The 24,092-nt window shown below is 33.7% G+C and overlaps 1 protein-coding gene across 1 annotated transcript in view; it reads right to left on the bottom strand.

The window, feature by feature from the left end:
• Positions 1 to 24,092, bottom strand: part of DPP10 (dipeptidyl peptidase like 10) — a 675,810-nt gene that overhangs the window by 5,215 nt on the left and 646,503 nt on the right. Inside the window, exons 20-24 of the mRNA XM_059927100.1 lie at positions 15,808 to 16,002; positions 15,052 to 15,106; positions 763 to 862; positions 451 to 509; positions 264 to 336 (exon numbers count right to left, since the gene is read on the bottom strand). Coding sequence (XP_059783083.1) covers positions 264 to 336; positions 451 to 509; positions 763 to 862; positions 15,052 to 15,106; positions 15,808 to 16,002 — 482 coding nt within the window. The remainder of the gene's footprint in view (positions 1 to 263; positions 337 to 450; positions 510 to 762; positions 863 to 15,051; positions 15,107 to 15,807; positions 16,003 to 24,092) is intronic.

The raw sequence follows: 24,092 nt of genomic DNA, 5'->3' as shown, positions 1-24,092 counted from the left end.
TGTGTTCAACAGCACAGAGATGACATTTCCATCATCCCAGAGGGTTTTACTGGGCAGTGCAGCCACTGAGGTTCATTGCCTCCTGTCCTCTTAGTCCTGACGTCCTTCTTCCCACTTCCTACCAGGTATCAGATTCTTTGTGCCCCTCTCCTCTGTTCTCCTCCCCAGAAGGGTTACAGGGCCTCCTGTAAGCAAGTCCTTGGATGTACCCCTTTGTTCAAGGTCAGACCACATCAATCAGTAGCAGCAAGTATAATACTTACTGTCAGCAGTTCCATGAATTATTAATATATTTTCTTCTTTTAAGCCATGAATATTATGTAGCACACTGGAAGCCTATAAAAACAAAAACACAAAAATCTGTATATAAAGATTTACCTATATTTGCATTTTGACTGGGTTTTTAGAACAAAAACACTCTTCTTTCTTCATTGGTTTTAAATTAGTTACCTGGTATGTGCTTTCTTCTTTAGATGGCATACCAAGATATCTTTCAGAGAAAGCTGAGGCTGTGACCCAAGAAAACAGAAATTTAAGGGTAAACTAAAAATCATTTGACTAGCGTATTTCATTATTTAGTTTCTACATTTCACATTTAATTGTCATGCTCCACTAAAACTGATTGAATCAGAGAGGCGATAAAGAGCTGAAAACATCTCTGATAACACATGATAAATGAACTCAACTGAGCTTCTCTACATGGGAACTTTCTTGTCTACGAATCAATACATTATATTAGGTCAGTCTGTAGGAAGTACTCACCATACAACTTCAAGTCTATAATGGGTGCAATCACTGATCCACATTTAAAAAGGTTTTCATCTGATTTTAATATCATTGATGCAATATAGCCACCATACCCCTGACAAAAAAAAAAAAAGAAAGTTTTCATATATATATATATTCCTAGAGATTTTTTTAGCTTTTGGTTACTGTTTGGTAATATACATATCAGAATGTCTCATAATGTCCCAGACTGGAGCAAAGAATATACTAACATCACTATGTACAGATGAAAATTTTGAAAAGAGTTATTTAAATTTTTATATAATAAGCTATTTTAATAACTTTAGGTAAAATATAAAATTAATTATATATCAAGTGTCAAATATTTGCTCTTTGATTTGATATCTGGGAATAGCTCCAAACAATTTGAAATTAGGGAAATACAGAACTGATTAAATCATATCATTTTAGGCACTATATATTTAATAAAACAGTATATTCATTTAATAAAACATTTAATAATAATGATTATTAAGAATTAAGAAAGAGGAATTAAATATTTAAAATATATCTTCACAAGTATAGATTCTGCTTTCAATTCCACACTACTAAAAACTTGAAAGAAATGGTATAAGAAAAATACTTTTGCTAGTTGGATTATTTTTAAATTTAATTGGATTATTTTTAATCCAATGAGTTGGATTATTTTTAAATTTAATTTTTAAATATCCTCTTGAAATGCTTTTGTACAAACTTAATTATAACTTCTTAAAAAAATAAATCAAGGTGTCCAGTTTTCTTTTGTAGACCACGATCTGACTAGAAAATTTCCAAAGATTTTAATAACTACAGTAATGCTAGGCTAAGGGAATGACCTACTGAGTTGTCTGTTCATTTTAGACGTTAATTCTTGCTGTGTTCTTGGCATTGTTTTTCACTTTGCCAGACAATGGAGTATCCTGGTAGGTATTAAAAAAATATTAATACCCAGGCCTTAGCACAGAAATTCTGATGCAATTGGCTCTACTTTTGAAAGATTTCCAGATGATTCTAGTGTGGTCCGGTGCTATAGGAACCTGTTATTTTCTCTAAACTCTTGAGATGAGTAGTAAAGAATTTCATTTATGCTTATTTGGAGCATCGTTTAAAAATTGGTACTAGAAAGTCCAAAATGCAATCAGATGTCACTGAAGTGGCTGACAGAACATATGTGAAGGGCAGCAGAATACACCACCCCAAAGTATGCCACTTGGCATATTGATTATTTTGAGGTATAGGCACCGGAAAAAACAGCAAACGCAGAGAGAAGCTTTCTCTGAACTCCCCATATCTTCCTAAAGGCAGATCCTCCAAAAAGAAATCAATCGTTCTAGATCCCCTCCCTGGAAGTTTCATCAGCCAGGGAAGATTGCCTCTTGCCACAGGAAAGGAGGCTAGAAGTTGACACCACAGCCAGAGAGACTATATCACAAACTATACCTCCCATCTATTCTTCTAAAGCCCCATTTGTCTTTCCTAACAATAATTTACTCTCTCTTAAAATGCCTGTATCCCCTCTTCCCTTTCCCTGTTGAAAGCGAGCAGAACTCTGTGGGGCTCCTGCACACAGAAGCTTTTCTGCTCCGTTTCTTGTTTGTGGGAAACAGACTCCAGCCTCTATGACCTTCCCTGAGTCCCAAAGGGCCGATTCGAACAGTTGCTAATCAGGGAAGGGAGGGGATGCAGAGACAAGGGAGGAGTAGTCAAGAAACAACAGTGCAGCCTTGGGGCAGGGTACTGGTTCTGCCTCAAAGGATACACATAACTATATCTTTGAGCTCTTTACAGTACTAAATCCCCAACAAATGGAAGATGTCAGCATTCTTCATTCCAGATTAAAGGAACCAGAGAAGCTCTTCAAAAGACCACCTAAGGCCAGATTAAAGTAACCACAGAAACTCAACAGACCACCTGAGACCAGATTAAAGGAGTGCAGCCCCTGCACACACTCTAATCCTTATCAGCAACCCTGCCCTTGAACCATTGCTATAAAACTCCTCATGAAATCCTTCTGGGTTGAGACACACAGTTTTGAGGGGCAATGGTCTGCTGCATCCCCCTTTGCCTGACAAAGCAATGAAGATATTCTTTTCTACTTCACCCAAAACTCTGTCTCTGAGATTGGATTCAGCACGGGTGCACAGAGGCCGAGTTTTCAGCATCACTATTAAGATGGTATTTAAGACTGATTTCTAAGTCACCTCACAGAGTTACTCATTTTCCCCAGAGTATCTCCCATGTATACATGAGGTGTACATGTCAACAAACTTCTGTTCATTTTTCTCTTGTTAATCTGTCTTTTATTATAAGAGAATCTCAGCCAAGAACTCAGAAGGGTAGAGGGAAATTATTTTTCCTCCCCTATATATGTCAATTTTGTACAATATTTAGCTAGTACCCAGACATTTATGCAAAGCTTCTGCAACAATTAGAAACTGAGAGAAATAAAATTATCCCTTATAGAAGTAAGCTCCCAGAGTACCTTAGCTTAGTCTCTTTGAGAGGGATGAAAATAGCCTTAAGTCAGCAAAATTAATACAAGAAAATGTAATAGGCTTAAATGTCTTAACATATCTGAAGAAAGAAGTGGAAGGGAGGAAAAATAATTTCCTTTTATCTTTCTGAGTTATTGGCTGAGATGTCTTCCAATAAAAGACAGATTAACAAGAGAAAAACAAATAGTTTATTTACGTGTACACCTCACCTATGCATGGAGATTAGCAGGGAAACTAAGTAACTCCCTAGATGGCCCAAATCACCACCTTAAATACCATCTTCAACTAAAGACAGAAGAAAGGTGTTGGGGGAAAGTCAGTTATGGGAAGTTACCAGGAAAAGAACTGTAAACAAGGGTAAGGTTTGTTATGTAGATTTAAGTCAGTGCCTTCTCCAGCGATAAAAGTTTCTTATGATTTAGTCATTCTTCCCTTCCTGGTAAAGAGAGGGAGACACAAATAGAGGTTTTCTTTATAAATGTAAATGCCCCTTGCAAAAGGGTAACTTCTACTTTGTTTTTAAAGCTTCTCCTGTTTATGCTGTGTCTCCTGTTTATGCTGTTTCTTAAAATAATCAGCTCAAAATAATCCTTATGCCAAAGAGGCATATTCTGGGATGGCATGTTCTGCTTCCCTTCAGAAGTGTGAAGGTGTGGGATGAGTCATGCAAAGCAAGTAAATAAATAGCTATTATAGAGCAAAACTGTAGAGAGACTTTGAAAATTCTGTCCCTACAAGGAGCCTTTCCAGTACATCGTTTCTAGTTCTCTATCATGGAGACTGAGAGCCTCTCAACCCAACTCTCTATCATGGAGAGTTGTAGCCAAGAGGTTTCAAATATTTCCCAAGGGGCAACAATATTCTCATAGTGAAAAATGTATCTTAGTTGATAACTTTTCTGGTTCTAATTCCACAACAACCAATCTTTCAACTGATAACAATTCTGTTATTTACATAACTACTTTGAGAGACTAGCTAAAGATTACTATCCTGAGAATAACTGTATATCATATTTAAATAATATAAATTAATAAATTGGTATAATGTTTTTTTACCTTAGCTTCACATGATTCTCAGAGTCATTATCTCCAGGAACTAAGGAGAATGGTGTCTTCCACAGGAGGGGCAGATTCCAGAACAACACTTGAAAGTTCTTTTAAATTATTTGGGAATCTTGTTAAAAATGCCTATTCTAATACAGTAGATCTGGGATAGGGCCCAAGGTTTTGCATTTTTAACCAACTCCCAGGAGACGTTTATACTGCTGGTCCATATTTTGAATAGAAAGTTCTTATTGTGTAATAATGTAGTAAAGATTCCCAACATAATATCTTCCTAGCTTTAGCCAGCATTCCCTTGACCAGTGGAACTTAAAAAATTATGTATCAATGCCTTCAAAAACAATTGAATCAATATGTGGAGAATGGGCCGTGGAGCTCTCCATGTGATTCTAAGTGAAAGAAGGGTTGTAAATTGCTGTTGCATAAGACATTGTATTTTACTGTTTAAAAAAAAAAAATCCAGGATTTGGGATTAATGATGGTAAATACTCTTTAAATGATAGTAAAAAATTTTGAATAAAATTCTCTCTATAGCATTTAAAAATCTTATTCAAAATACTGCTTTAAACTGATTTATTTCAGGTAATAAATTCTATTTTTAAAAGAAAATCAACACTGGCAGGAATTAAAATAAATTTTAATTGCTTTCCTTCTTCTTTATCATTTCATATTTATTCACTGAATGCAAGAAGGATAATGAAAAAGTTCTTGGAAAAATAATATTCCACAAGAATATTGGAATCAGATATAAGAAATCAGATATAAATTCTAGTAGACAAAGAATGGTGATTTTAACTTCCAAAGCAACTCGTATCTATCAGGAAGATACCAAAAACTGGGGTTCATCATATTGACTCTTGTCAATGAGAGGACAATATTGACTATTGTCAATATTGTCAATATTGACATTGATATATGTCAATATATTGATATATTGATATATATTGATATATATATCAATATTGATATATATCAATATTGTCAATATATTGACATTGATATATGTCAATAGTCAATAGTTGGTATAGGCTGCTATGTTTCAGTTGTGTTGTCATTTTATTGGTTTCTCAGTGATCAGACTGTTCCATTCATTACAATTGTTATGTCACGTCTATTTGCAAAGCATTTTAGCATTACTTATAAAATTTTAACAAATTTATCTAGATTTTTAAAAGTTTATTCCATGGACCTAAAATATAGATAATTTTATTTCTTTAAAAAAATAAATTTTACCTGTGGTGTAAGAAACTGAATCCAATAGATAGAAGGACTATAAAAACAGGGGGTGAAATCTGTAATACCATTTTACTAAGGATTTACGTTTTCATGGGCCCCAGGTTTTGAGATAATTAACTGACTTTTTGAGATAGTTTTCAAGAGTTCATGATTGCAGTCAAAAAGATATACTGACAGAACTGAAAAAAAAAGTCTCTCCTACAGCCTTTGACTTGTATGATTCTTTCTGAACCACATCAGTTGTAATACACAGTGAATTAATTTGAAGTAAAAACACTGTAAATATGTAATGAATAACAAAATTTATTGTTGTATTAATTTCTCTTTCTGATCTTTCATTGTCAGTGTATAGTAATGCAAGAGATTTCTGTGCATTAATTTTGTATCCTGCAACTTTACCAAATTCATTGATTAGCTCTAGTAGTTTTCTGGTGGCATCTTTAGGATAATCTATGTATAGTATCATGTCATCTGCAAACAGTGACAGTTTTACTTCTTCATTTCCAATTTGTATTCCTTTTATTTCTTTTTCTTCTCTGATTGCCATGGCTAGGACTTCCAAAACTATGTTGAATAATAGTGGCGACAGTGGACATCCTTGTCTTGCTCCTGATTTTAGAGGAAATGCTTTCAGTTTTTCACCATTGAGAATGATGTTTGCTGTGGGTTTATCATATATGGCCTTTATTATGTTGAGGTAGGTTCCCTCTATGCCCACTTTCTGGAGAGTTTTTATCATAAATCGGTGTTGAATTTTGTCAAAAGCTTTTTCCGCATTTATTGAGATGATCATATGATTTCTACTCTTCAATTTGTTAATATGGTGTGTCACACGGATGATTTGAGTATATTGAAGAATCCTTGCAACCCTGGGATAAATCCCACTTGATCATGGTGTATGATCCTTTTAATGTGTTGTTGGGTTCTGCTTGCTAGTTTTTGTTCAGGATTTTTGCATCTATATTCATCAGTGATATTGGCCTGTAATTTTCTTTTTTTGTAGTATCTTTGGTTTTGGTATCAGGGTGATGGTGGCCTCATAGATAATGAGTTTGGGAGTGTTCCTTCCTCTGCAGTTTTTTGGAAGAGTTTGAGAAGGATGGGTGTTAGCTCTTCTCTAAATGTTTGATAGAATTCACCTGTGAAGCCATCTGGTTCTGGACTTTTGTTTGTTGGAAGATTTTTAATTACAGTTTCAATTTCATTACTTGTGATTGGTCTGTTCATGTTCTCTATTTCTTCCTGGTTCAGTCTTGGAAGGTTATACCTTTCTAAACATTTGTCCATTTCTTCCAGGTTGTCCATTTTATTGGCATATAGTTGCTTGTAGTAGTCTCTTGTGATGCTTTGTATTTCTGCAGTGTCCATTGTAACTTCTCCTTTTTCATTTCTAATTTTATTGATTTGAGTCCTCTCCCTCTTTTTCTTGATGAGTCTGGCTAAAGGTTTATAAGTTTTGTTTATCTTCTCAAAGAACCAGCTTTTAGTTTTATTGATCTTTGCTATTGTTTTCTTTGTTTCTATTTCATTTATTTCTACTCTGATCTTTATGATTTATTTCCTTCTACTAACTTTGGGTTTTGTTTGTTCTTCTTTCTCTAGTTCCTTTAGGTGTAAGGTTAGATTGCTTATTTGAGATTTTTCTTGTTTCTTGAGGTAGGTTTGTATTGCTATAAACTTCCCTCTTAGAACTGCTTTTTCTGTATCCCATAGGTTTTGGATCGCCGTGTTTTTGTTGTCATTTGTCTCTAGGTATTTTTTAATTTCCTCTGATTTCTTCAGTGATCTCTTGGTTATTTAGTAACGTATTGTTTAGCCTCCATCTGTTTGAGTTTTTTTACGTTTTTTTCCTGTAATTGATTTCTAATCTCATAGCGTTGTGGTCAGAAAAGATACTTGACATGATTTCAATTTTCTTAAATTTACCAAGGCTTGATTTGTGACCCAAGATGTGATCTATCTTGGAGAATGTTCACTTGAGAAGAAAGTGTAATCTGCTGTTTTCGGATGGAACGTCCTATAAATATCAATTAAATATATCTGGTCTATTGTGTCATTTAAAGCTTGTGTTTCCTTATTAATTTTCTGTCTGGATGATCTGTCCATTGGTTAAAGTGAGGTGTTAAAGTCCCCCACTATTATTGTGTTACTGTTGATTTCCTCTTTTAGAGCTGTTAGCAGTTGCCTTATGAATTGAGGTGTTCCTATGTTGGGTGTGTATATATTTATAATTCTTATATCTTCTTCTTGGATTGATCCCTTGATCATTATGTAGTGTCCTTCCTTGTCTCTTGTAACATTCTTTATTTTAACGTCTATTTTATCTGATATGAGTATTGCTACTCCAGCTTTCTTTTGATTTCCATTTGCATGGAATATCTTTTTCTATCCCCTCACTTTCAGTCTTTATGTGTCCCTAGGTCTGAAGTGGGTCTCTTGCAGACAGCATATATATGGGTCTTGTTTTTGTATCCATTCAGTGAGCCTGTGTCTGGTTGGAGCATTTAATCCATTCATATATAAGGTGATTATGTATGTTCCTATTATAATTTTCTTAATTGTTTTGGGTTTGTTTTTTTAGGTCCTTTTTTTCTCTTGTGTTTCCCACTTAGAGAAGTTCCTTTAGCATTTGTTGTAGAGCTGGTTTGGCGGTGTTGCTTTCTCTTAGCTTTTGCTTATCTGTAAAGGTTTTAATTTCTCCATCGAATCCTTGCTGGGTAGAGTAATCTGGGTTGTAGGTTCTTCCGTTTCATCACTATAAATATATCATGCCCCTGCCTTCTGGCTTGTCGAGTTTCTGCTGAGAAATCAGCTGTTAACCTTATCAGAGTTCCCTTGTATGTTATTTGTCGTTTTTCCCTTGTTGCTTTTAATAATTTTTCTTTGTCTTTAATTTTTGTCAGTTTGATTACTATGTGTCGCAGCCTGTTTCTCCTTGGGTTTATCCTGCTCTGAGACTCTCTGCACGTCCTGGACTTGGGTGGCTATTTCCTTTCCCATGTTAGGGAAGCTTTCCACTATAATCTGTTCAAATATTTTCTCAGGTCCTTTCTCTCTCTCTTCTCCTTCTGGGACCCCTAAAATGCGAATGTTGGTGTGTTTAATCTTGCCCCAGAGGTCTCTGAGGCTTTCTTCCTTTCTTTTCATTCTTTTTTCTTTATTCTGTTTCATGGCAGTGAATTCCACCATTCTGTCTTCCAGATTACTTATCCTTTCTTCTGCCTCAGTTTTTCTGCTATTGATTCCTTCTAGTGTATTTTTCATTTCAGTTATTGTATTATTCATCTCTATTTGTTTGTTCTTTAATTCTTCTAGGTGTTTGTTAAAGATTTCTTGCATCTTCTCGATCTTTGCCTCCATTCTTTTTCCGAGGTCCTGGATCATCTTCACTATCATTCTTCTGAATTCTTTTTCTGGAAGGTTGCCTATCTCCACTTCATATATTTGTTTTTCTGTGGTTTTATCTTGTTCCTTCATCTGGTACATAGTCCTCTGCCTTTTCATTTTGTCTATGTTTCTGTGAATGTGGTTTTCGTTCCACAGGCTGCAGGACTGTAGTTCTTCTTGCTTCTGCTGTCTGCCCTCTGGTGGATGAGGCTATCGCAGTTGAGACTCTTAAGACTATAAATAATGAGTAATTATCCCCATAGGTTAAGTTTTAAAAAGCTTCCATATTCATTGCACTTTTAAAGTTGTTTTACCTTCTCCAGATATCCATGTCTCTTGTCTCCTCAAATTTCCCTGTTTTAGACCAATCATGATCTCCTAGTGAAATCGTTCCTCTCTAATGATTGAAAATTGCTATCTCATCTTTATTCTTGATCCCCTCTCTGCTGTAAATACAGATGAAGCTTCGTTCACTCATCCGCCGTTCACCTCCTGCTGTACAGCCCAGTTCCTAACAGGCCACAGACTGGTACCTGTCCATGGCCCACGGGTTCAGGACCCCTGATCTAAAGGGAGACTGCACAAAGCTAGACCCCTAAAGGGTTGTCTAACGATGACAAGAGATAATTATGCTGCACAAAAGGATTGATGAAAATGATTTTGTTTTTAATTCTTATCATGAACTTGTACTGAATCAACGAAAAAAAAAATTAACCTTAACTAAAAATTTGAGCCATTAAGTCCACACTGGTGTTTGCAGAACAAATTTACCATCTAAGTGTAATTAAAAGAAAAACAAAAACAAATACAGAAATACAAATGCAACATAAGCTTTAAAGAATTCCATATGTAAAATTCCAATTTTGATGGAACTGATGGAAGACAAAGCACAGATTCAGAGAACCCATCAAAACCCAAATATGATTAATACAAAAATATCCATAACTATACACATATTGGAGAAAGCATAAAACACCAAAGAAAAATATCTTTAAAAATATGAAAGTGTCAATATTTCTTAGATGTCAGTTCTCCCTAGGTGATCTACAAATTCAATACAATTCCCATGAAAATCCCCATGGTCTATTTAGTAAAATTACAAAAGATGATTCTAAAATTTATAAAGAAATACAATACCTAGATGAGATAAAAGAACTCTGAAAAAGAACAAGATGAAAGAACTTCTACTATCTCATTTCTAGATACAATATTATTGTATAATGATGATTTTAGTATGTCAATTGTATCTCAATTTAAAAGTTGAAAAAAGGGAGGGACAGGTTTGTGACTATAATACACTCCCTCTGATTTAGTAAACCTTAAAACGAAAGTGTCTGTTGCACAACATAAATGGTCAATAAATCAGTTGTGTTAAAAATATATACATATATGTCAATAAACACATGAAAAAATGATCAATATTATTAATCATCAGAGAACTTTTAAATTAAAAAGACTTATGATACTCTCTTGGTAAGGATGTAGAGCACCTGGAACTCTCATATACAGCAGTTGGTAAAATAAAATGATATAACTACTTTGGAAAATGTTTGGCAATTCCTTGCAAAAGCAGACAACAAAACAAAAAATATATTTAGAAAAAGGAAAAAAAGAGAAAAAAGAAAAAAACAACTTAATCAAGATGAATGGAAGAAAGGAAAAAAAATAGAACAAATAAGATAGTAGGCAGAAATAATGAAAATTATAACATTTAAATGTATCGGTAATCACAATTTATATAAATAAATGCAATCTTCAAATACCTAAATTGTGAGGATGAAGTTTGAAAATGATAAGATAGAAAAGCAAAAACAATGTGTACTATTGAAAAGAATGCTAATGTTGTGATTTTAATATTTTTTAAAAATCCATAAAGCAAAAAATTAATAGAAATAAACTGGATTGGTGAAAAACAATAAAAGATTCAGTTCTCTGAGAAGATATAATAATCTGAACTTGGAGGGAATGAATAAAAATAGTCTTAAAATATGAAGACTAAATTAACCTACTAAGGAGAAACTGAATAATTCATCATTATAATGTGACATTTTAATACAGCTTTCTTGGAAATTAGAGACAAAATAAATCATAAAGTAAATTTATGATTTGAACATCATGATGGGCAAGTTTGATTAAACGGGCATATATGTAACACTAAATCTTTTAAGCAGAGGTGAAAATTTTATAAATCATTCCTAAGTCATGAATCAACTGAGGTTTCAAAGGATTTCTGTTATTCTAGTCAATTCTATGATTACAATTCAGTTATAATCAAAGTCAATTATAGAAAGTTACCAAAACTCCTATAAAAATATTGGAATAAAAATAATAAAAACAATTCAGAGGGCATACTTACGCTGGAAATTGAGAAATACTTACATTAAATTTTAAAAGTACTACATTAGTACTAGTGGGAAGTACCTAAGGGAGTATTGCAAAGGGATTTCATAACTCAAAGACTTATATTTGAAAGGAAGAATGCTAAAAACTAATAAGCTAGACATTCAACATAGTAATTTAAAAACAATATGGGATAAAAAAATAGAAGAAAACGTAATAACACGAGGAGTAGAAGTTAGTGAAATAGAAAACAAAGATAAATAGAGAACAAAAATTAAGCCCAAAATATGGTTCATGGAAAAAGAGGGAGAGATGAAAGGGAGAAGACAGGGGGTCAAGAGCAAGTGCAAGAGTGAGTGCAGGCAGCCCAGAGCAGAAGAGGTGCTTCAGCAAGAGCAAAAGGGCACTAATAAGCCAACCCGGGAGTCCAAATGGGACACTGCCACCACTAGTAAAAGGATTAAACATGTAATAAGAGAATATGTTACACTTTGAGAATGCTCTTGAACAATATATGAAATGGAAAGAATCCTTTTAAAAGTACAAAACACAAATTAAGAGGTACAAACATCCAGTTACAAAATAAATGAGTCACAGGTATAAAATGTACAGTGTGGGGAATATAGTCAATAATTACACAATATCTTTGTATGGTAACCTATCGTAACTAGACTTACCTTGGTGATCATTTTGAAATGTATAGAAATATCAAATCACTATGCTGTGTAACAGGAACTAACGTAGTGTTGTAGAGGTGGGGAGTGGGGGAACTGGATGAAGGCAGTCAAAAGGTAGAAACTTCTAGTTACAGGATAAATAAGTAGTAGGGGTGTAATGTACAACATAATAAATATAATTAATACTGCTGTATGTTATATATGAACATTGTTAAAAGAGTAAATCTTGAGTCCTCATCACAAGGAAAACAATTTTTTTTTTCTATTTCTTTAATGCTGTATCTATATGAGATAATGGCTGTTCACTAAACTTATTGTGATAATCATTTCATGATGTATGTAAGTCAAATTATTATGCTGTACATCTTAAACTTATACAGTGCTGTATGTCAATTTTATCTCAATAAAACTGGAAGAAAAACAAAAAGTACTAAAACTGAGTCCAGAAGAAATGGAAAGATTGTAATAATCCTGTATTGATTAAATACATTTAAACATTAATTAAATTTTTTCTAACAAAGAAAGCAATAGCCCCAGATACTTTACAATCTAACTCCAATTCTAAGCAAGATTTTCCTGACAATAAAAAAAAGAACATAATTCCTCAGCAAATTTTGTGAGTTTAACATAACATAATTTGATACTGAAATAAAACAAGTACATTAAAAAAAATCACAAGACCTACTAAGTCTTAAAGCTAACAACATTCCTTTATATGTTAAGAAAGCCACCTTCTGAATTATAACTTAGTCACAGATATGCATATTTTTTTAAAAATCGAAATGGAGTATTTTTCCATTTAAAATAAATCTAGTTATGTTTTTGTTTGTTTATATCCTGTGTCAGTCTATCCTATATTTAGATTGCCAGAGTAAATTGCCTGAGACTCAGCAGTCCCCTAATACAATGCTACAGCCCCTAATACAATGATAAACATAAGATTTTTGAAATTCTAAATCTGAAGGCTCCGGTTTTATTTCCCCATGTTTCTAGACGAACATCTAAATTTTCTAGTTTATATGGAGGACTCACTAAGATCTGTGCCCAGGCTTCCTCTCAGTGCTGTCAACTATCACCTCCTTATGCGAGCCTTAATTTTAGTCAATTACTTTATTTCATGTTCTCCAAACAGGCTCTCCTCACTGACACTGTGCATTTACACGAAACTCTTTTCCTTGCCCTCTACTTGCTGAATGATTTTCAACATCCTGTTCATGTTTCACTGTCTTCATAAGGCATTTTACAACTTTCCGAATCTTTGTTAAATTTCCATATTCATAAATGTTTGTATAGCTCATTTGGTCTTTTATACTTATTAATGTGTATACAAGTAGAGCCCTGAAATACATAAGGTCTAAGTCCTTTGTAAATTATTACATATATTAGGACCACTAAAGAGTAAAATGTTCTCTACTATATGCATCTTTTGCTGTGGTAAGAAACACATAATGTAAAATTTACCATCTTAACCACTTTTAAGTGCTCAGTCGTGTCAAGTGTATTCACATTAATCTGAAATGCTACACCCATTAAAAAACAACTTTCCTTTTTCCTCCCTCCAGCCTTGGCAACCACCATGAACTTGACTACTCTAGATATTTTATGTAAGTTGAATAAAACAGTATTTGTCTCTCTGTAACTGGCTCACTTCACCAAGCACATGTCTTCAAGTTTCATCCATGCTGCAGCGTCTGATAAGACTTTACTATATGCACTTGCTGATGCATCTATAGTGTTTTCATTTCTTTGGAATGATCACTTTCTTAGATATAATCATTTTTTCACTAATATCTTTACTGCTAGTGATGGGCTTTTATTTATTTATTTGTTTGTACTTATGTGGGAGGAGCATTATTCACAAAATATTTTTATTGAACTCTTAAATATTACTGACACCAAGAATTAAATATAGCAAAAAACATGGTGCACTGCAGATTGAAGTGGGGGGAGAATGGTAGTGATGCATGTTGTTTTATATTTTACTATGTGTTAAGTAGATTTTCATGGACTTACTTGTCAGTGTACACCACTAAAGTTTATGCCCCAGTAAAACTACCAGTTACTTGCTGTCATGAGTCTTTGGGTTCATTATGAATAGTAGAACATATTTTGTTTAAATCAATGAAGGCCAAGAATTTGCTTTGTCTCTAAACTAAAATAGTACAAAATCTGTTTCTTGTCATCTTAGTATCTTTATAATGTCTAGCCCAGTGATATGTATAAACTAGGTGCTCAATAAATATCTATATGGGGTCTAATTTCCTACTGTGAAGATGATATTGAACTTGACATAAAAATTATTGCTATAAGAAGTAAATATCCTCAGGGAACGATACTCAATATCTTCTAAATAACCACAATGGAAAAGAATATGAAAAAGAATACACATATATACATACATATATATGAATAACTGAATCACTTTGCTGTACACCAGAAACTAACACCACATTGTAAATCAACTATACTTTAATAAAAAAATTTTAAAAGGAAGTAAATATCATGCAGTGAGCACGGAAGACATAATTATGCATACTGGTCACCTTTTAGTTTCTAAGCCATGTTGTCTTCCCCAAGGCTGTGGTGCTTGTTCCTTCTTTGGAGAACTTGCTCCCTCAATAGCAAGTTGACTATGACTGACTCCCTCTTGTTATTTAGGTATCAGCCTAAATATCACTTAAATCAGAGGGGCCTTATTTGACCACTCAATTTAATAACATTGGCCCTTCCTGTAGTTATCTTTTATCCATCAAGGTTTTCTTGGTTTGTTTTCCTTATAAGATTTAATACCAGATGAAACTGTGTTTTTCATTTATCCATTTACTTTCTCTTTCTCCTCTTTAGAAGATAATCTTCATGAAAACGATTCCTTTTTTTTGTCCTATTGTTGCTCTATTTCTAACACCATGCATCAATTAAAGATACTCAGTAAAGAGTTGCTGAATTAATAAATAACTGAAAGTATATAATATTAATTACAATATTATATTTTAAAGGATAATACAGAGAAATTATAGTAAAATGAGGAAAGTAGTTATGTAAGTACATACACAAACACATAATGTACACACACATATTTCTACTATTTACCTTTCCAAAAATGCTTAATCTTTTGGAGTCAATGTATGGCTGTTTCAGTAAAAATCTGAAATGAAAAAAAAAAAATTATAGCTATATCTTCTTGAGTTAAATGAACCATAGAAATTCATTCTTAACAACAAGAAACAAAACAAAACAGAATAAAACAGAGGTCAAATGAGACTGCTTAAGTGGTTGCAGCTCTATTCATGTAGAAGGGTCCTGTATACCAAAATCTTGCTATTCAGAGTGGTGGTGCAGTAGCTTGGGTATAACACCTGTTAACTTGTTACAAATGCAGAGTCTTGGGCCCATTACCAGCCTACTGAATCAACATCTGTATTTTAACAATATCTTAGCTAATGTCTGTATACTGTTTTAAAGAACCTACTAGTTTTCTCAGGTCACTTTTTCATGCCAGTGTGGGAAAGGTATCTGTGAAAGTTCAAGAACTGTAATTAACTGGGACAATAATAGACATTGTGGATTATTGTAAATAAATAATATAGTAGTTTAATTAAGGTCTCTCCCATTTTCATAAGTCCAAAGTTGATTCTAATTCCAGAGGGGGAAGTATGATAATTCTTTTATTATGTCACTGAGAGTGAAAGATACTTGAAAAAATACAATAGTCTTTATGATTAACTTAGCAAATTGTTTAATCATTAAAATATAAATCTCTTAGCATTTACCAATGCTAAGTATTATATATCACATACCTAGTTTCTCATTACAGGAAAAACGATAAGAAAATGTACATTCACTTACTTCACTGCTGCTATTTGGTCCTTTATTTCCACTGAGCCTAACCTTCGATGAATCTCCTGCAAAATTTTCAGGCCCTGGAATCCACTTCCTCTGCCATCAAAACGTGCTGTGATGACGTTACCCGTGTCAACAAGTACTGAATCCCAGTCAAAATGGAACTTATCTGTAACTAGCTGGCCTCCTGGTTCTTCATTCCTGCAAATACCAACACATTTGACCAAAACAAGAACAACTGACAATGTGGTCGAAATTTTAGTGTTCCCACCTATTGGTTAAAAATTATGGAAAAGACCCAGGTTGGCTATTAAAATTTCTCTTAATTCTTGATATTAAACCTGAAAATATAAATACCATTTTCCTTTGTAAATTTTCAAATGAAAAGCTCTTTGAATGAAATTAAAATATGAAACAGAATTTAAAACTGTTCATGAGAAATTATTTAACCCATTTTAAAAAGAGAAAAATAAAGAAAAAAGCACACACTTTCCATAGGCATTTCTAAAGAATGATCATCAAGTTGACATACAGGCCCTACTTTATTGGATTTCTTACAGACAGTGTGTTTCAGAAATGTTTTGCAGATGGTATACAAGGGCTAAAGGGTCTGACAGAGAGAGGAATCAGTCATGGAAGCTTAATAATAATAATTTAACAAGAAATGTACGATCCTAAAGCACATCAGATTCAAAAAGAAATACTGCATTAATATTTCCTGAATTGTTTTTTGTGACGTAATTCTCACTGAGAAGAATTTAAGCCAACAGTGAGGAAAAATTCTTTTTTATCACTAAAGTTGACAGCAAGAAAAGGAAGCAGACACGCATATGTTTGAAAAATTTGAAAGCTAAAAGTAAAGATGGAAACACAAATTATAAATCATGAACATTCTTTCCAGAGGGAAAAGGTGACACAATTTTAAAATGTCACACTGCAATGGTATTTATAATTTATTTTCCAGAGTATAGAACAGGTAAAAAAGCAGACTCTCATAAAATCACACAGATTATCTAGGTCCAAACCCAGGTACAGTTCAAAAACACAGTGGTCCATGTGATAGATTTTAAGAGTATCAAATCATCTAACTCTCTGAAAAGATCTCCATTTTTAGTTGGGCTGCATACTAGAAATCTTCACACTACTCACTCTCCTGTGAAGACACCAAACTTGCCTTCAAGTTTATGCAGATGTGTTGCTTTGAAGCACTAAAATATACCAATACACAAACTAATTATAATTAACAAGCTTTTAGGTTATCAGATTTGGTAAAGGAAATAACTTCTGGGCAGCAAATAGAACTGAGCAGATACAGAGGTTGTGTGGGACCAATGAGTTGGGTAAAGGAGGAGGTAGGGAATAGGGCAAAATGTCAGACAACTAAAATTTATTGAGTGCTGTTATGGAACGAATTGTGTCTCTCAAAATCCATATGTTGAATCTCCAATGTCCACTATCTCAGAATCTGTATTTGGAGACAATGCCTTTACAGTAGTGATTAAGTTGAAATGAGGCTATTAGAGTGAACCTTAATCCAATCCAACCTGTGTCCTTGCAAGAGGAAATTCGGACAACAGAGAGACCCTAGGGGTGTGTATGCACAGAGAAAAGAACATGGGAAGAGGCAGCAAGAGGGCAACGATCTGCAAGCCAAGGAGAGGTCTCAGAAGAAATAAAGCCTGCTGACATCTAGCTCTTGGATGTTGAGCCTCTGGAACTGTGAGAAAATAAATTTCTGTAGTTTAAAATACCTAGTCTGTGTTATCTTTCTATGTCAGCCCTAATAAACTGATACAAAGGCCTTCTATGATCTAAGCACTTAAGATCCTTTATCTTATTTACAATACACCACCAAAAGTTATTTAACCTTTCTGGGGAGGAAGTTGTCTGTCGCATGGCTTATTGCATGTATTATTATTCCTACATTGTAAATAAAGAAATTGTGCCACGGAAGGGTTTTAATAATGACCTACTCCATTCCTTCCTAAATCACACATTTAATGGTGATCCTGTGATTCCAAATCTAGAATCGTTTTGTCCTTTGTGTTTGCCATCTTTATCTCTTTTTTTAAATTTAATTTTTAATTTATTTTAGTTTTTGCACATTTACCTCTTGATCAGATTATTAGGAATTGTTACTACACATTTCCATGTGCTTCTGCCTAGAATTCCAATTGCCTAGTTCAGAATGAAGTCTGAAATTGCTATTTTTTCCACATTCCCAGATGATACTGATGTAACTTGTGTACCATTTGAGAAATAGCATGAATCACCATGCGTGGCACACTTTCTGGTGCATGGAGAACATAGAGAATGCTTGTTGAACTAGACAGTTTCAGGGAAAGTAGACTCAGGTGAAGTTTAAAATGGAAGGACCTTAAAAAGCTTAATAAATCCTGTATTTTGAAGCTTGGGGATATATTGCAAATATTAGAAAACAGAATATGGTCCACAAAGGACAAGATACAAGGATTAACTTCAACATTTAAGCTGAGTAAAAATATGACAGTTTAAGTCCCAATTTCACTCTGAACATAGATAGGGAAGATACTAAAACACTAAGACTCAGTTTCCTTATCTTTAATAATGGTAAAACACTGTCTTGTTTTCCTCAAAGTGTTTTGTAAGCATTAAATGGCATAATGTATTTGAAAATACTTTGTGAAATATAGTAAGCAATATAAGATTATTATTAGATTTACTGAACAATAGAAACTGTAGGTATTACTCTTTTGTTTGAAGTCACTTTTACTTATACCGAGCATATTTCCTTATAGTTCAAAATGGAAAACTATATAAAAGATTTTGGCCAGTTGTGCAGAAATTAAATTGCACGATATCTATGGATCAAGATATTATACCATGTAGTTGGAGCTGTTATATCAAGGGGACTTCCATTTTCTAGATGGTCAAAGATACCAAAGGTTCATAAGAAAATTAAAAAGTGCAATCAACAGATCCTTTGGAGCAATTATCAGAGTGTTGTTAGTTACTAAGGCAAGAGAGCCTAGAAATAAACCCATGCACCTATAGTCAATTAATCTTCAACAAAGTAGGCAAGAATATACAGTTGAGAAAAGACAGTCTTTTCAACATGTGGTGTTGGGAAAGCTGGACAGCTACATGTAAAACAATGAAATTAGAATATTCCCTCATACCATATACAAAAATAAACCTGAAATTGTTTAAAGATCTAAATGTAAGACATGACACCATAAAACTCCTGGAAGAGAACATAAGCAAAACACGCTTTGACATAAATCATACCAATATTTTCTTAGATCAGTCTCTCAAGGCAAAAGAAATAAAAGCAAAAATAAACAAATGGGACTTAATCAAGCTTAAAAGCTTCTCCACAGCAAAGGCAACCTTTAACAAAATGAAAGGACAACCTACTGAATGAGAGAAAATATTTGCAAACAATGCAACCGACAAGGGGTTCATCTACAAACAGCTCATACAACTCAACATCAAAACAAAAACCAAAACTAAACAACCCAATCAAAAAATGGGCAAAAGACCTAACTAGACATTTTTCCAAAGAAGACATACAGATGGCTAACAGGCCACATGAAAACATGCTCAACATCACTAATTATTAGAGAAATTCAAATCAAAACCATAATGAGGTATCACCACACACCAATCAGAATGGCCATCATCAAAAAATCTACAAACAATAAATGCTGGAGAGTGTGTGAAGAAAAGAGAACCCTTGTACACTGTTGGTGGGAATGTAAATTGGTGCAGCCACTATGGAAAATAGTATACAGGTTCCTTAAAAAACTAAAAATAGAACTACCATATCATCCAGCAATCCCACTCCTGAGCATATATCCAACGAAAACCATAATTCCAAAAGATACACACACCCCAATTTTCATAACAGCACTATTTACAATAGCCAAGGCATGGAAGCCACCCAAGTGCCCATCAGCAGTTGATTGGCTTAAGAAGGTGTGGTTTGTATATATGATGCAATATTACTCAGCCATAAAAAAGAATGAAATATTGCCATTTGCAGCAACGTGGATGGACCTAGAAAATATTATGCTTAGTGAAGTAAGTTAGACAAAGACAAACCCTATGTTATATCACTTATATTTGGAATCTAAAAAAAAATACAAATCAATCTATATATGAAACAGAAATAGACTCACAGACATAGAAAACAAACTTATGATTACTAAAGGGGAGAGAGAGGGAGGGACAAATTAGAAGTATGGGATTAACAGATAGAAACTACCATACATAAAATAGATGAGCAACCTGGAATTACTGTATAGCACAGGGAATTATACCCAATATCTTACAATAACTTATAATGATACATAATTGGCAAAAAACTTGAGTTGCTATGCCATATACCTGAAACTAACACAATATTGTAAATCAATTATACTTCAATAAAAAAAAGGAAAAGAAAGAAAAAATATAGTTTAAAATAAGGCACATTTTTCAAACTTATGATTAATAAGTGATTGTAGATTTTTCAAAGCAAACTCAATTCCTTACTCATGCTTGCAATACCCAGGAAAAAAATACAATTTCTTTCATTTGCTCTGCTTCACCTGCTTTCAATGTCAGAACACAAAATGTTATAATCTATTATCAGCCAATAATTTTAACACATTTCTCTGTCTAGTTGGGTGTGTTGTTCTTTCTTTTTTGGTGCAGAATACAGGCATGTCTATTTCAATATCAATTATAAAAGAACATGGATTATGATGGTAAGCATTGCCTGTATAAGGAACAAGCCAGAGACTTGCAGAAGCAACGGGGAGATTTTTCACAAAGTGTTCGCCAGAAATTACTAGATTTTTTCAACAAATAAAGGCAAGAAAATATTACTTATTTGATGAAGTAGGAAAAGATATATGGCTGTAGGGATGACCACAAGGAATGTACTGTAAACCAAATCATCCATCATATAATAAATGGGTATCACAATTCATGTATGTATTGGCCATGCAGAATTGGTGAGCTCCCATTCATTTCCTTCCTCTTTGTTTTTCTCTGAGTGTCTGCCTCATCCTTTTTTTGACATGGTTTTGCTTTACTCTCTCTGTCTCAGAAATCTCTGGGGACATATAAAGAACAGTGTTTCAAGGTTGAGAATAGGGACACACAATTTTGTTGAAAGTTTTATGAAAAGAACAATTCCATGTGTTTTAAGCAATGAAAAGGCCACAGCAATATGAAATGTGTCTACTTCCTAACACAGGCAGCAAAATCAAATTAAGACTAAACTTTTCTTAGAAGTTAAGGTCTTTGAGGGTAGAGTTCACATCTGTTTTAATACCTTGAACACTCAATGTCTCTGTGTGGATGAAGAGAACATGATATAAGCAAATAATGAAATAAAGAAAAAAGGCTGAGCAAAACACACAAAATTCAATAGACCTTTAAAATGACAAAATAAGCCACTTCTTTATGACATAACAAAACATCATCTATGTCAAAAACTGAATTAAAGTGAAGAGATTTGTTCAGAGTACATGTTTGGTCAGGTTCACTAAATGCTATTTAAATTCATGAAAAGAGCTGGATTTACCTTCAGAAGAGATACGTTTTGACTTTGTTACCAATATGCTGAGTTACCCTGGCAATTATATGCTCTTTTTATCTTCATTTATTGTTTTCATTATAGAATAATGTGTTGTAAATAGTTAAGATCACGTTCAGTACATTTTTAAAAGCCTTTTCCTTACCACGAAAACTTTCGCTAGATAAACAGAAGGAACATATTTACCAGTGAGAGAACTTTCCATGAGTGATCTATTGAATGGCAGAATGTTTTTTTTCCTACACGACAGAATTTCAAAACTGCTATACTACAGCTGGGTATCTGTGTCTATTGGGTGTGGAAGGAGAGGACAGAGAAAATTGCTTGTTGTCATCTTGGTTCTTTGCTCTTTTTAGGCTTAGAATAGATCAACTTCAGCTGCATAAGTGCTAGATAAGAGCTAGACTCAGGGAGAGCTGTGCTACAATTTTATTTTAGATATAGTAAACTAAAAAAGAGTGTGAAAAGAAGGGTGGCAAACAGAATGAAAGGCCAGATAAGGAAAAAGAAACTTATGTTGCAGAGAGCTGCATCACAGTACATTCTTAAGGAAAATAAATCGTCTGCGCTTTTGATTTTGTTCTTTAGGAGAGAACTCATTTCACAATAGAACATGAGTTTGACATGAGTAGAGTGAAACAATATTTGTCTTGTCTTAATCTGAAATTTATAAAAATGTATAGTCAGCGATGACTTAGTTATAACATAAGTGCATCTAAAAGCTAATGAAATTTATCCTGTTTCAAGCAATATATATCAATACATGCAGATACATACATCGGTCAAGGGCTTCTTGGCCAATTCCTTCTATTTCTCATTTTATTATCCATAGACTTCCCTCTCATGGAAGGATTGTCCTACATGCAGATTGGTGGAATAAGTTTTCTCATATATATACTACATCATATAAGAAATAACATTCTTTTTTTTCTGTCAGAGAACAGTTTCTTGTTCACATCCCCATCTTCTTCCATTAGGAATATTATAATATAATATAACCTGCAAATTTCTGATCCCTGATTTGTTTACATACAATTTTTGGCTGAATTAATTTCCACGGAGTTACAACTAGGGAAGCGTTTGATATGGACAAGTTTATTTATGCCTCTAACCAGACCCCGTGGTCTACCTGATAATACATAGAAAATTAGGCTTATCAAACAAATTCTCAAGTTGTGTTATTCTCCATCACCTGTGTTCATATACTTACATTCATAGATCTTTCCCATGTTAAACTTTTTAGAAAATATTGCCTATATTAATGACCTGAACCTAATAGTGATGTGAGAGTGTTATCATGAAAAGGGTTCAGATGATACGTTGGTAAAACCAAAATGAGTTGAGCCCAGGCCCAGTGGCTTTAGACAAGTGCCTAAGTTTGCTTTGGTGTGGAAGATGATAATAATAGTGTCTACCTAGTAGAGTTATGGTAAATATCAAATAAAATAATATATATATAAATTGCTTAGCAAAGTGTCCAGTTTGTAGTTTGTTAAATATTATTAACCCAATGTTCTGGTCAATGCTATGGGACTTGACTATCTCATCTTCCATTCCTCTCAAGGAAGCTGAGCTCCCAAACCTGGCCATCCCTAGGCAACTCTGCAGTGATAAGTCCTGAGCTTTTATAGTATAAAAATCAAGTTTTTCTTATTTGGCTCAGTCCAAAGGACGAAAAATTCAGTTGCAGTAAAAGTGTTCTACTTTTCACAGTGGGTGGGTCTTTCAGTTAACTTAGAATGAATGAATATGTATGTATTTCTGTTTTTTTCTGTGTAATTGATTTCTTTCTACACATAGTCACATGTGATTATGCATCTGAGTGTAATTTGTGTGTCTCTGTATGTGTAAATTCTTTCTTTTGCTTCCACACATATATACTTCTTCTGGAACCACTAAAACAAGAGAATGTTACCCTCGTATATCTTTCTGATTTATAGAACTTATGACATAGATATTAGGTCTTTTTTTTTTGAGGCGTTATTTTTTTTCAATAAGTTTTCTTTATATTCAAGAAGCTGCTCAGACAATAAATTTAATGTTTTTTCTTGATCAAATTTTGATCTCAAATTTGGGAGGGTATTTTGTGTTAATAAAACTGCATCTTTTTTCATCTTTACCCTACTGCTCTTCTCACTTCTCTTCTTTTCCTCCTTCGATTTTTAGTAGAATAGCCTTCCACATATCAGGGTCAATTTCTGTCTGCTAAAGGCATTCTTCCTTTTCTGGAAGGAAATTCAATTCTATTCTGCTCTTTGATTTCTCTTGAATAGAAGCTAGAGATTGTTCCTTAGCATGATATAAAAACTGCATAAAACTATCATTAGAGCAATGAAAAAAAACAAAACTCAGTTCTTTAAATCAAGTTATTTATATTGATATAGGAAGCCAAAGAATGAAGAGCTTATCGGAACACAGGTTGAAATGTTAAACAGCATGGATATTAATGAGCCAACCACAAAACCCCAAAATGGACTGTTAGTATTATCCACACAAAATTAACCTCGGGATAAACATCTTAGACAGCACATAAAATTATCAGAAGAGAACCAACAGAAAAGGGCCTCAGGGATGTCTTGTAGATAGAAATTGTGCAATAAAATGGAAGTTCCAATCTCCTAATCATCCCTACCGTCGAAGTCTTACTACATGAATTCTTATTTGTTGGCCAGTTTCCATTTGGGATAATTTCTAACAGAGTGGTTGAGGAGGTCGAAAGAGAAAG

Source organism: Balaenoptera ricei, chromosome 7 (genome assembly GCF_028023285.1).
Source record: "Balaenoptera ricei isolate mBalRic1 chromosome 7, mBalRic1.hap2, whole genome shotgun sequence".
NCBI lineage: Eukaryota > Metazoa > Chordata > Mammalia > Artiodactyla > Balaenopteridae > Balaenoptera > Balaenoptera ricei.
The sequence above is the reverse complement of the archived record's forward strand: the minus strand, read 5'-3'. Positions and strand labels throughout refer to the sequence as shown.